This window comes from Humulus lupulus, chromosome 2 (genome assembly GCF_963169125.1).
Source record: "Humulus lupulus chromosome 2, drHumLupu1.1, whole genome shotgun sequence".
NCBI lineage: Eukaryota > Viridiplantae > Streptophyta > Magnoliopsida > Rosales > Cannabaceae > Humulus > Humulus lupulus.
This window is the reverse complement of record NC_084794.1, coordinates 96,164,180-96,177,999: the sequence shown is the minus strand read 5'-3', so window position 1 is coordinate 96,177,999 and position 13,820 is coordinate 96,164,180. Positions and strand designations below refer to the sequence as shown.

The 13,820-nt window shown below is 40.0% G+C and overlaps 2 protein-coding genes across 2 annotated transcripts; both read left to right on the top strand.

The window, feature by feature from the left end:
- The first annotated feature begins 6,519 nt into the window (after window positions 1-6,519).
- On the top strand, window positions 6,520-8,783 carry LOC133814546 (uncharacterized). The gene is made up of 2 exons (XM_062247493.1): window positions 6,520-7,824; window positions 8,145-8,783. The coding sequence occupies exons 1-2, from the start codon at window positions 6,520-6,522 to the stop codon at window positions 8,781-8,783; spliced, it is 1,944 nt and encodes a 647-aa protein (XP_062103477.1).
- Window positions 8,784-8,972: 189 nt separating this feature from the next.
- On the top strand, window positions 8,973-13,546 carry LOC133818253 (choline-phosphate cytidylyltransferase 2). Its single transcript, XM_062251013.1, has 8 exons — window positions 8,973-9,217; window positions 9,740-9,853; window positions 10,103-10,198; window positions 10,447-10,489; window positions 10,577-10,732; window positions 10,862-10,942; window positions 12,820-12,930; window positions 13,009-13,546. Exons 1-8 carry the CDS (start codon window positions 9,042-9,044, stop codon window positions 13,204-13,206), a joined length of 975 nt encoding a protein of 324 aa, XP_062106997.1. The 5' UTR covers window positions 8,973-9,041; the 3' UTR covers window positions 13,207-13,546.
- Window positions 13,547-13,820: the final 274 nt, after the last annotated feature.

Genomic DNA, 13,820 nt, shown 5'->3' with positions numbered 1-13,820 from the left:
TGGGGTTCCGACGTGTTTTCTTTGACTTCGAAGCAAGATTATCGTCAACCTTCCCTTTGCCATGATCTTGTGGCGTAGGTGGGGTTCCATATCTAATTGGGTGCCTGGGAAGCACGCCAGCTGGCAGATATCATGCCAGCCCAGCCAGGTGCTCGGGAGGCACACCGGCTGAGCAACTGGTGGCATTCCAGCTAGGGACACAGAAGGCGCACCAGCTGGCTGCCCAGATGGTACTTCTCCATGGGGGTCCACTCGCAGCCCTTGGGCCACCAGAGTAGCCCTCATGGCGTTAACCATCTCCTGCATAGTGGCGATATTACCCTATTGGGTGTCGATCTTCTGCTATTGAGTGGCCACCTAGTCACAGAGCGCCACCACTTCTGGTGTCTCCCCCGCATCCATGGCGTAAGGATATTCCACCTCATAGTATTCATCATCTCCCCCGTCATCCATGCCATCGTACTCGACATTTTCATCGTAGTCCTCCACCACGTCATGGTGGTCTTGCGGTGGCATGTGACCGGTTTCTCCTCCCTCAGCTGTGACGTGAGGGGCAGTGTGTCTGGTGCATTCCTACGAGTGGTCACCATGAATTTTCCAAGCTTCCTTCAAGCTTTCAATGAAAGCACCAAAATGTTGATTGCCTTTTTCACTGCCAACTTAATCTGAGAGGTCAAAGGATAAACAAGGAAAAACACAAGTTATTACGTGGTTCGGGTTATAAAAGAACCATAGTCCACGAGTCTCTATTATTTAGTGAGCTTGAAGCTTGTGATAGCAAGCTTCAATGGTGATTCTCAGGCAGCGTATATATTGCACTCAATATAGAGTTTCTCTCTCTAAAAAACCGAACCCCTCACAAGGAGATGCCCCAGCCCTATTTATAGAGGCTGGGATCATTAATGTTAACATCTTCCATTAATATTAGGGTATTAATGTTAAATTAATACACAAAGGGCTTTGTTACAATAAAGACTATGGCACACGCGGATTCTATGGGGCACATTGCAGAAAGTCACACACCAACTTTATGGGGAACATATCTGATTGTCAGTGTGCGGCGCACGTTTGCCTATGTCAGGCGGCATTGTAGGAAATGTCAATTGTCGAGTGTACGAACTCGACACCACTAATCGAGGATCACCAAAAGTTGTCAGATGATCCTTTCGAGGCCCACACCTGCAGTGATTGACACCTGCCATTACTCCTATGTCCCGAGGACCAAAGTTCTAAACCTAGAGAATGGCCAAGTTAGAAGGACCCCTCGGGGTGCGACATCACTTGGAGACATCCTTTCCCCGAGGGAGGACCTTGGGTCATGACCTCACATGTGGCTATTCATGCTTCAGAGACCAACTTGAAACATGATCTCAAGGGAAGACACCCTCGCCTGAGGGATAACCTCACCTGGAGACATCCTTGACTCGGCCGATTTGGACTACGCCAGGGTCCTCGCCTCCTGAGGACTCCCCTAACATGTCGCTAATCACTCCCAATTGCCACGTGTCGAATGGTCAAAACACGGACAATAAAATACACAATTCAAATGTTAATTTTTAAAATTAAAAGGGTCAAAACGGGTAATTGGCCAAAATACAGTGTTCAAATAATTGATCTATTTATTCCTATTTTTAACTTTTTGATAAACCATGAGGTCGAAAAGTTAATTTTTAAATATAAATGGTTTAAATAGGTAATCGACCAAAATAACTCTTACATAAAACATAAATTTTATTATACATAATTTAAAGTTTTTATAATAAAGAAAACCACGAAAAATGTATAATAATAATAATTGAAAATATGCGTACAATAATTTGTTTGAACTTTATTTTCGACACTTTAATTATTTAGAATTTCTCGAAATTCTGTAGGAGATTCGCTATACAATGAACACTTTAATGAAAAATAAGTTTTGACAGAACAAGAGTCCAAAAGCTAATTTTTTAAAATAGAGGGTTTAAACAGGTAATCGTCTAAAATACAAGGTTTAAAATGGTGTGAATCATTACACAAAACATAAATTATATATATAATTTACTTTTTATTAAGAAATTTTAACCTTTTGAATACATACATGGTCCAAATATTATTTTTAAAATTTAAAAAGTTAAAACGCGTAATTAGTCAAAATACAATGTTTAAACAATGGATCTATCTATTCTTATTTTTAACATTTTGAAAAAATAAGATATCTAAAAGTTAATTTTTAAAAATAAAGGATCTAAATTGATAATCGGCCAACATTTACACAAACATAAATTTCTTTATTCATAATTTATTTTTTTTTATAAAAAATCACACAAAATCTAAATAATAATAATAATAATATACTAAATAAATAAAAGAATGCCTATAACAAATTATTTCAACTTTGTTTTTAACAATTTAATTATTTGCTATACAATGAATACAATTTTAGAAAAAACACTAGAGTCAAATGTGCCCGCAATTCATATAAGGTACATGTTATATATATAGCTTGAAAATCACTTACTACAACACAACATTTTCAGAAAAAAAAATTTAAATACATATTTTTTAATTATTAAAAAAAAGCTAATTATGTTTTCTGGATTTTAAATTTTTATACAGAAGATATATATATATATATTTTTTTTCATTTTCCCAAATCTATTGAGCCTTCCTAGACATGGCACAATAATTTAAAATAATGTTCGCAAATTCGCGATGTCGGTATCAATATTTAATAAATTCATTATATATATATTAAATAAATGAACAAAGAAGAGTTAATAATAACAAGATGCAATCTACTCAAGGTGGTCCTTCGTGACTATTCTCTCTGGGTGGTCAGCTATTGACTTTTTGCTAATTGGCCTTCGAAGGTTTCAACAGTTTCTCTTTTCGGATGGAGACACACGAGGAATCACATGTGGACCTGGAGGATATTCTTAGCAAAACTGTCTCATTGTCGGTCGAGGATAATGAGGATGCGTGGGAGACTATTGATCCAGGGGACCTTATGGGAAAGATGTCAGTGGTCGGGAGAGTGATAGCACGGAGGAAATGTAAGGAGAGCTTCCTACGAACTGTTTTCGGAAGAATCTGGGAGACTACGGTGGGATGGACGGTGACAGTGTTGGAACAGGGAGAAGGAAGCTCATTCGTGGGCTTCACTTTTGAGGAGGAACGTCTGAAAAAGAGGGTCATAAGTAGGTCACCTTGGTCTTTTAAAGGGGGCATCCTGCTTGTTGAGCCTTGGCCAGCCTCTGGCTTGTGGAAGGAGGCTCGCCTGGAACACTTTGACTGTTGGGTCAGAATGACAGGTATCCACCCGAAGGCATTGACAAGAAACAACATAAGTAAGCTGGGGAGTATGGCGGGGACGGTGCTTGAGATAAAATGGGATGACCCCCGGATGCTCATGATGAAGCAGGAGGTGAGAGTCAAGATTAAATATCACATAGACAAGGAAGCCTTTGTTGGGAGTTAAATTACAGTAGAAGGAGGGAAACACTGGGTGCAGTTTAAATTCGACTACCTGCCTCTACTCTGTTTCTCCTGTGGCCGTTGGGGTCACCACAAAAATTCGTGTAGTAAAGAACAAGTCAGGGTGCAAGAACTGAATGGAGGATTGGTGCCCCTGTATGGAAGTTGGCTAAACACTAATGATGAGCGTAAGAACTGCTTTAGCAACGAGGAGAATCAAAAACGAGTCGATGGTGAAGGGAGAACGGAATCAATGGTGGCCGGAGGAGCAATGCAAGAAGGGAAAGCCCTGGGGGGAGAGGTAGCCGTTAGGGAAGCGACTGGGACCGCCGTGCATGGAGCGCCTCAATTTTTCTCGGGGAAAGAGACCCCCCAGCCACAGCCGGCGGTTCATGCTTTGGACCACTGGATAGTAAGGAATAAAGGCGGGAAAACTAATACGGAAGCTTTGGAAGACTTGTCTAAGGGACAAGCGAATGGTTCAGGAGTCCTATGTGGAGATCGACTGACTAGACAGAAGGAGGGACAGGTGGCGTTAGAGACAGGGGCCTTGGGGCTGGTCTATCTTGACCAGGAAGTCATCAAGGAGTCATCGAGTGGGCTGGGCCTGAGTTCCCCCCAGACTCAGGATGGCGACTCGGCAGGCCCAATTCAAAGAAAGGCAGGGACACGTGAAAACTTGAGAGGCCACGTGCCTCCTACTGAGGTGGAAAAGGAAAAAAGTCAAAGAAAGGGGTGGAAAAGAATCAACAGAATAGATAGTGAACAGATTACAATCAAGGAACGAGACGTGAAGGAGAAAAAGAGCAAAAAAAGAAGAGGCGAGCCAGAGGGGTTCGATGAGAGGCAGGGGAGAATTCGTAAGAAGCAAGAAGTGGAAAGAAAGAAGGTCGATGAGTTCGAAGCCACTTCCCCGTCTATTCATCTGCTGGACCCAAGAAATTTCGATATTGGAAGATCCAGTTTACAGTCTGGCCAGATTCAAGGGAAAGGAAAGAAGAAGAGGTCGATTAAGGAAGAGGCTCGGTCCAAAGCCAAGTGGGCAGGTGGAACCAAATCTACTGCGAAAACGGAGGCAAATGGTGAAGGGAAGCGGCTGACGATAGAAGGAGAAGAGGCCACTTTGGGGGAGAGGTTTCCTACTTCGGAGGATTCCTTGGCCCTTATCACTGAATACGAAATGGCGAGCCTTGTGGAGCAAGGCCGCCGATCTCAATGAAACTTTTCTGCTGGAATGTACAGGGGTTGGGGAACCCTTGTACATTCAACATTCTAAAATCCCATTGCGATCGTCTAAGACCGGACGTAGTGTTCATTATGGAAAGCAAGCTTACTAGGAATCAAGCCGATTGTGTCATTGTCAGATGCCGGTTCGACAATTTCTTCTCAGTTGACAGAACAGGGCTGAGTGGAGGTTTGTTGCTGATGTGGAATCAATCCCTGAAGGTCATTATACGTAGCTTTTCAAAATCTCATATTGACACTTTGATTAATAAAGAAGAGGAGGGGGGCTTTCATTTTACTGGAATGTATGGGAATCCAGTCGCTGGAGAGCGCTCACATTCCTGGGATCTTCTGTGCCGTATTGCCGACTCTGTTCATGGGCCGTGGATTATTGGAGGTGATTTTAACGAAATCCTGTCGCTGGAGGAGAAGCATGGAGGGAACTCCCAGAATGGTGAGGCTATGAACAGGTTCCAGAGAGCCCTGGATTATTGTGCCTTGGAGGACATTACGAAACGTGAAAAAGTCTTCTCCTGGTGTAACGGTCAGAAGACTAACTTCATTATGGAAAAACTGGATCGATTTCTGGCCAATGTTGATTGGAAGGAAACGTTCAAGGATTTTAGAATCCAGTACCTTGATTGGATGGGTTCCGACCATAAGGCCATTGTCTCGGTCTTTGGTGAGAACAGGTCTCGGTTGGAGACCAGAGAAGCTATCCGATCCCGATTCCACTTCGAGGAGACCTGGTGTGAAGAGGCTGATTGCAAACGGATTATCGAAGATAAGTGGAATAATGGTGTAGCGTGTAACAGTCTGGCCGGATTCAATACGAAGACAGAGGAGTGTAAGAAGAAGTTGAGGCGATGGAACCATGAGATGAGGAAAAAGATGAATGCTAGTATTGATGAAGCTAATCAAAGAATTAAAGATCTATCTCTCACTATGGATCCCGCTAACTGGCAACGTCTTAAGACGGAAGAGAAATTGCTGAATTGTCTGTTGGAGAAGAAAGAAGTCTACTGGAGACAGAGAAGTAGAGCGGTTTGGCTAAAATGTGGAGACCGTAACTCCCGCTATTTCCATCATAAAGCTTCTCTGAGGAAAAAGAAGAATAGAATCGGAGGTCTGCTTAACAGCGATGGTATCTTCAAAAGTGAAGCAGAGGAAGTCGAGAATATTGTGGTCAAGTATTTCCAGACCTTGTTCAAAACTACTAATCCCTCTAACGATATTATTGATGATGCACTGAGAGGGATTCAGCCAAAAATCTCGGAGGCCATGAATGTGGACCTTCTGGGTCTCTTCTTTGAAGAGGACGTGTCTGCTGCGATTAAGGATATGAATCCCATCAAAGCTCCGGGAATCGTTGGTCTCCCTGCCCTGTTCTTCCAAAAATTCTGGAGCTCGATTCGGGGTGACGTGGTTAGCGTTTGCTTGAAAGTTTTAAATGAGAATATCCCTCCCCATCAACTTAATGAAACTTTGATTACGCTAATCCCGAAGGTTTCGAAAGCTCAGAAGGTTGAAGAGTATCGGCCTATAAGTCTTTGCAAGGTTATATACAAAATTATTTCGAAATGTTTGGTGGACCGCATGAAAAGTTCCCTAGCGGTGGCTGTTTCGAATTCTCAGAGTGCCTTCGTTACGGGAAGAATGATACACGACAATGCAATTATCGGGTACGAAGGGCTGCATTGCATGAGGAAGGACCGATTCGGAAACGGAAAGAAAATGGCCTTAAAGCTTGATATGTCCTAGGCTTACGATAGAATTGAATGGAGATTTGTGGAGCGCCTCATGTTAAAGATAGGCTATCATGAAGATTGGGTGAAGAAAATCATGGGCTGCATCACCTCTGTCTCTTTTTCCTTTCTGCTTAACGGGGAAGTCAGAGGTAATGTTATCCCAGAGCGTGGCCTGCGCCAAGGATATCCCCTTTCCCCTTTCATCTTCGTGCTCTGTGCGGAAGCTCTCTCGGGCTTGATCGTGGAAGCGGAACAGAATAATCTCATTGAGGGTATCTGTTTTGGTAGGAGAGGGGTGAAGGTCTCCCATCTGTTCTTCGTAGACGACAACATCATGTTTCTCAATGCGGATGGGAACGGGAGTAGAGCCCTGAAAGACATTCTACATCGGTACACTACAGCTTCGGGACAGATGGTTAATTTCAGCAAGTCAGAAGTGTGTTTTGGAAGCAAAGTTGATGACAAAACAAAGAGAGAGATAGCGGAGATCTTCGAGGTCAAGACCACGGAGCATTTTGAGAAGTATCTGGGTATTCCGGGGCTGGTTGGCAGATCCAAACGGGAAACCTTCAAACCAATCAAAGACCGAATCTGGAATAAGATAAAGGGCTGGAAAAGATCCCTGTTCTCGGCGGCGGGGAAGGAAATCCTGATAAAGGTAGTGGTGCAGGCTATGCCGACTTATGCTATGAACTGCTTTAGACTCCCTCTGAACTTGATTAACAACATACATAGTATTGCTGCCAAATTCTGGTGGGGATCAACAGAGAAAAAAAGGAAAATCCATTGGTGCAAGTGGGAAGAGCTATGTAAAAGAAAGGATAGAGGAGGCCTTGGGTTCAAAGATATGGAGCTCTTTAATCAAGCAATGCTTGCTAAACAGTGTTGGAGACTAGAGAGATACCCTGATTCTTTGGTGTCCAAAGTACTCAGATTTAGCTACCACAGTGAGTGTAACTTTCTGCAAGCAAAGCTGGGTTCTGCCCCCTCCTACATTTGGCGGAGTCTACTATGGGGGAGGAGAATTATCGAAGCGGGATCGCGTTGGCGCATCGGTTCGAGAGAAGAGGTGAGAATCATGGAGGACAAATGGCTGCCAAGACCGTCAAAGTTCACTTTCCTGGAAAAACCCGACCTGCCGTCGGGTCTTAGAGTGATCGATCTGAGGAAAGCCGATGGGGAGTGGGACGAGAATTTCATCAGAAACATCTTTATAAAGGAAGATGCGGACTGCATTCTGAGCATAGCTCCAGGACATCTGAATTCCAGCGACAAGAGAATATGGCATTATAACCACAATGGCGACTACTCGGTGCGCAGTGGCTACCAAGTTGCAATTCGGGAGAAAGAAAGGGCAGAAGGCTCAGACATGAAAGAAACTGAAAGATGGTGGAGAAAAGTGGGAGCTTGAGAGTTCCCCCTAAAATCAAGCAATTCCTTTGGAAGCTAAGCAACAAGTGGCTTCCCACTAACAGTGTTCTGTTTTGCAGGAAACTCAGGAACGATCAGGGGTGCGGCAGGTGTGGAGATCATAACCAAAGAGAGGACTGGTACCAAGCAATTTGGCACTGTCCCAGGATTAGACAGGTCTGGAAGGTAGCGGGTTTCAGCAAAATCGCTAAAAGAAGGAATCTCGAGGATCCAATCTCTTTCCTGTCTAGAATTTCAACTCAACTACCCATAGACAAATTTGGCTTCTTTATCACTTTGGCTTGGCAGTGCTGGTATTGCCGCAATAACGAGGCTTTCAGGAAATGGAGCCCGGAGGCCACAACGATTGTGGACTGGTCAGCCAACTACCTTGAGGAGTTTGTTCAAAGCCAAGCTGCCCTTGCAGTCAAAACTAAAGCGGCACCTAAGAAATGGACTGCTCCTGCCGAGGGGGAGATCAAGATCAACGTTGATGCGGCTGTGAATAAGAACCAAGGTCATTGTTGCAGTGGGGTAGTGATCAGAAACAGCCTGGGTGAGGTAATAGCTTCAAGCTGTACTTTTTTTAAATACGGTTATGACCCCCTTGTGGCAGAGCTGCTGGCTATACAACAGGGCATCAAACTTACCATGAAGCTCAACATTAAGGGGGGACGGATTGAGTCGGACTGCAGCCTTGCGGTGGGCATGCTAAACATACCTCCGGATGAAAGTGGCGACCTGGACTTACTGGTGTCTGATATACAGAGGGAGACTGAAAACCAGAGAATACTCTCTGTCCGATTTGCTCCCAGATCGACGAACAATGTGGCTCATATGATAGCCAAATATGGTATGTTGTATCAAGAAACTAGCAGCTGGGTTGGTAGTGTCCCTCAGCTGGCTTCTCTGGCTCTCGCGGAAGACACAGTCCTCATGGGCTCTTGAGTCCTGTTTTCCTATCCTGTAACTCATCTCAAAAAAAAAAAAAAAAAAAATTAATAATAATTAAAAGAAAAAAAAAGAAAAAGTAAAAAAAAAAAAAAGAATATTGTAAACGGAATTACCGCATATTCTGAGGTGAGAATAGAAATGATGAGAGAGACAGGGGTAAAAAGAAAAAGTATTCACATATGAAACAGTGTAAAGAAGGGAAGAGAAAATAAAAAGAGAGAGAGATCGTGGTGGTTTTGATTGAGAGCTCCAATGGCGGAGGTCAAGCCAAACGATACTAGTAACAGCCCCATCATCAACGCTCCTTCCAATTCCAAACCCGATCTGATGCCGCCTCCTCAAGACCGTCCTGTTCGAGTCTATGCCGATGGGATCTACGATCTCTTTCACTTCGGCCACGCCGGCTCCCTCGAACAAGCCAAAAAATCGTACCTCTCTCTTCTTTTTTAAACATTTTATTTTCTTTTTATGTGATTTTGGTGCATGTGTTTGTGTTGGATTATATCTCTACGTCGTTAATGATCTAATCCTCTTTCTTGATTACGATTTCATTCGCTTTCTGTTGTGTAATTCAATTCTTGTTTTTGCTTTACTGTTCTTAGTTCCTCTCGATTTTGTTTTTGTTGTTTCTTCAAATTTCCGTACTACATTTTAATTGATGTTGGTGAGGATTAATCGGTTCTTCCGTGTTTTTTTCCTTCAAATATAAATCATTATTATTGTTACTTTTTTAATATACAAAAATTGTTTTTAATAGCTCTTTTATGTTTAATCTTCATCTAGTAGTGTTTTTTATTTGATTCTACGATTAAGTTGTAATAAAATATTCATATAGAGATGATTTGCTATATTTAGCTATATGTATTTGTGTATGTATTATGTGTGTGATGTTTTTTTTGGTAATACTGCTGACTTGCACTATTCCTTTTATGATTTAATCGTAAATTCAGATTTCCAAACACCTACTTGCTTGTTGGATGCTGCAACGATGAAACGACACATAAGTATAAGGGAAAAACTGTCATGACTGAAGCTGAACGTTATGAATCTCTTCGTCATTGCAAGTAAGACGACTCTTTATGGTTACTTGTTATTGTTAGTGATTTTGTTATTTTTATTTAAATTTTGTATAAACAAGGTCCTATCTGTTCAATTAATTATGTTATGGTTAATACACTGAACCGTTTTGTACTGTGAGGATTTTTGTTTATGTTAGTGTCCTGTTGTTCAGAAGAGGCGAATTGTGTATCAATGAATGTGTCTTTTCAGATGGAAGTAAATGACAAGTGAGCCTTGTTGATTATGTTATGCAGGTGGGTCGATGAAGTCATTCCTGATGCACCTTGGGTGATCACACAAGAATTTCTTGACAAACACAAGATTGACTATGTGGCTCATGACTCACTTCCGTAAGGATAATCAACTCAAACTCTCACACTTGAGTCCAACAATCCGTGATATGTTTTTCTGATAGTTTGGAGATGATGAAAGAATGCTCTTTATTATTTGTCTTGGTGTTTCTCAGAATCCTATACATACAAAAGCACTGCAGATGTACTGTCATTCCATATTTTTCATTATTTGCTGCTATCAAGTGAGTTAAGGGTTCTGGAATACTATGTAATATTTTTTTCCCTTTCTGATGAATCTTCTACAGTTATGCTGATACAAGTGGGGCTGCAAATGATGTTTATGAATTCGTAGGTTTTGGACAGTTCCTCTTGTTCTTATGATTTATTTTTATTTCATTATCCAACTATAGTTACTTACAAAATAAATTATTGTAGGTTAAAGCTGTTGGGAGGTTTAAGGAAACACAACGAACAGATGGGATCTCTACATCAGATATTATAATGAGGATAGTGAAAGATTATAACCAGTATGTGATGCGTAACTTAGATCGTGGATATACAAGGAAAGAGCTTGGTGTTAGCTATGTGAAGGCACGATCTCATTGCTGTCTTTTACTTTCATTTTCTGACAGCTTAATGTTGTGTTGCTGGGTTGTTTGGGAAATGGCCTTACTTTCCCATGTAAAAGAACTTATTTTTATTTTACTTTGGCACAAACAGGAAAAGAGACTGAGAGTGAACATGAGATTGAAGAAATTACAAGAGAAAGTGAAGGAACAACAAGAGAAAGTAGGAGAAAAGGTATGCCAGCTTCTTATGCTATGTGATTATGGTGCAAGTACTTTATGCAATAACAGAGTGAAAAAGGATCTTGTTTACTTGATTGTGGAATCATGATGTTAGTTTGTATTAATTTTATTATTATGTCTGGATTGTGAATGTTACCAAGTGCTTTTACAGATACATATTGTTGATATTATATTTGGAAAAGTTCTTGGAGTATTCCATTATGGTGAATCTTTAAATTTTTCTTTTGTAAATTTCTGTGGAACGTACTTATAACTTCTGGGGAAATTGTTGATATTTTCCCATCCAATTGTTGGCCAAATTATATCTGATGTTAGTTATTTAGTGAACTTGTTTGTTTTGTACGTGTCATCAACTTTTGTACTAGTGATATTTATGTCAAGACTGCCTCTACTTATGATGTCTCAATAATGAGTGAAATTTTGGAGCCTGAGTTTGTATGGTCATTTGGAAAACCCAATTTTTGTTAGTGTTCACAGAATATATCTGTAGTTCTAGATTTCTAGGCAGGCTACTCTTGTATTCCATACCATGGCAAGTCAAATTAAATGTGGTAACATTTGTTTCTCATTGAACTTGTAAGTCTTGAGTTTTATTGATGGGTATTTTTTTCTTTTCCTTTTCCTTTTGGGCTCTTTTAAAATGATTGCATGAAGAGTTTTAAAGTCAAGACATACCATTAGGGAATAGCAATGATGTGAAACTCAAATTAGTCATCAATTCTCGAACAACTTGGAAAGCATTTTATTTTATACTATGTAGGTATTGTTTGAACATTGAATTTGTTAAATTGTTCATCGATATGTAGTTTTATGTGAACTTGTCCTTTTGTTTCACTGGTGCTCATATTCGATCAATCCATGTCACTACCAAAGTTGTGTGGTGTACTAAAACCAACCAAAATAGAGTCTACACTGATGGTTGAAATTCTACAAGTTGAGTAGGAAAGACATTGATTCGGTACTTGATAATGTGACATATTTCATGCTCCAATAACGTGTGATGTTGGCTTAGCCCTTGCTTTTTCCTTAGTGCTGCTGCAACTTGGCTTAAAGTATTTTAAAACACTTGGAAAAAAAATCAGGGGCATCTTTTATGGATTTGCATTTAAGATCTTTTTATGGTTTTGGGAAATAGGCAAATAGACAGGAAGGAGTTTTGGGGTGGTGTATACACGGGTAGATATCCTATATTGTATAATGCTAGATATACTCTGGAGCCATATGACCTTTCTATAATTATATGCATGTTGTATAGACTATTTTGATAATGTCTGGTAATTAAATGAGAATAATACTATTTCTGTAGCTTATTTGGTATTTGCTATGTTGCTGAGAAATGGATAAATAAAAGTTAAAGTTATGGTGAAAGACCAAACTAGTTCTCTAAGAGAATTAATGTTTTAACACTTGAATACTTGTGTCCCAGTACGTGTACATAAACATACAGATTCTCTAAGTGAACATGTTGATTTACTTATTTTTTTTAGGACACTGCTAGTTTATAGAATTGTATAAGATCTCCTAAGTGGTTATGACTGAAGCTATTCGTCTACTAGTTATAATATTTATATGTAGCAACATTTTGTTAGTTTAGTGTGAAATTTTTACAAGTGATATAGGGTTGGGTCACATTAAAGTCGGGCAATAACATTCATTACAAACTTGTGTCATTGCGTTCTGTCAGTCATAGTATCCTCTTAGTGATTCTCTGTTCATGTCAGATCTCAATTTTAATCTTTGCAAAAGAAAGGGAAAGAGTTTTTTTCTTGTAACTACATTTTGTTCTTATTGCTTAATCAGCCACGAAACCATGTATAACGTCTTTGATAACCATAGTTCTGTTGTATGTTCGCTAACCTTTTATTCTAGATTCAAACTGTTGCAAAAACTGCGGGTATGCATCGCAACGAGTGGGTTGAAAATGCTGATCGCTGGGTTGCTGGGTTTTTGGAGATGTTTGAAGAAGGGTGCCATAAAATGGTAAACCAATTTATTCACAAGATTGATATTTTATATGTACGTGGAACATCTTCTTATTTTTTTCCTTAATCCTTTCAGGGCACAGCCATCAGGGAACGAATTCAAGAGAGTTTACGTGGTCAAAGAGAGACAACACATCTGCTTGAAAATGGAAAGGACGATGTTGAGAACAGCGATGAATGCTACTATGATGACGATGAGACAGATGATGAATATTATGATGAAGAAGAATGTTATTATTATGAAGACGAGGAAGATCAGAAAGAAAAGAAGTAATTGCCATGTTATATATCCAATACCAAAAAAAAAAAAAAAAAGGGCCATTTGCACTTGGGATTTCTTCTCAATGCTCTGATTGCTGTAGATTATGAAGAGAGTTTTCTTGTAGTTGGTCAGGAAAATTGTTTTGATTTTTTGTTTGTCTTCATTTGTGTAACTTATTGTCTGTTATTCATCTTTAGCGACAGTATACCATACCATGTACATGATAATACTGTTTGTGTACGTGTTTTGCTAGCCAAATTAGGCCTACTTTAAGTTCGTAATTTTTTGCCCTTCCGTTGCAATGTAAAGAAACTTAATGAATCTATTTATAGCATTATAGTTTAGATTGAAATTTGGAACATGTTAGTGTTAACGTAAGATGTTCAGCTTAAAGATAATATTTGTTAACCTCATTATTAGTCTTGTCTTTTTTATCTTAATTTCCTCCAACGAGGAATGAGATTATAACTCAACATGCTTCTAAATATTACTGTATTTCATTTGGGAATACCGTTTTTTTTTTCTTTTATGTTGCTCTATAATGTTCTATTCTAATTTCCAAGGTTCTTTTTGTATCTTCTCAGTATTATCCACAATGGAAAATAATCCTGTAACTATAAAAATTT

Coding starts and splice junctions, on each gene's coding strand:
- LOC133818253 (XM_062251013.1), top strand. CDS start 9,042: ATGGCGGAGGTCAAGCCAAACGATACTAGTAACAGCCCCATCATCAAC. Junction 9,218..9,739: donor CTCGAACAAGCCAAAAAATC/GTACCTCTCTCT, acceptor TCGTAAATTCAG/ATTTCCAAACACCTACTTGC. Junction 10,943..12,819: donor AAGAGAAAGTAGGAGAAAAG/GTATGCCAGCTT, acceptor CTTTTATTCTAG/ATTCAAACTGTTGCAAAAAC.
- LOC133814546 (XM_062247493.1), top strand. CDS start 6,520: ATGGGCTGCATCACCTCTGTCTCTTTTTCCTTTCTGCTTAACGGGGAA. Junction 7,825..8,144: donor CTGAAAGATGGTGGAGAAAA/GTGGGAGCTTGA, acceptor TTGGCTTGGCAG/TGCTGGTATTGCCGCAATAA.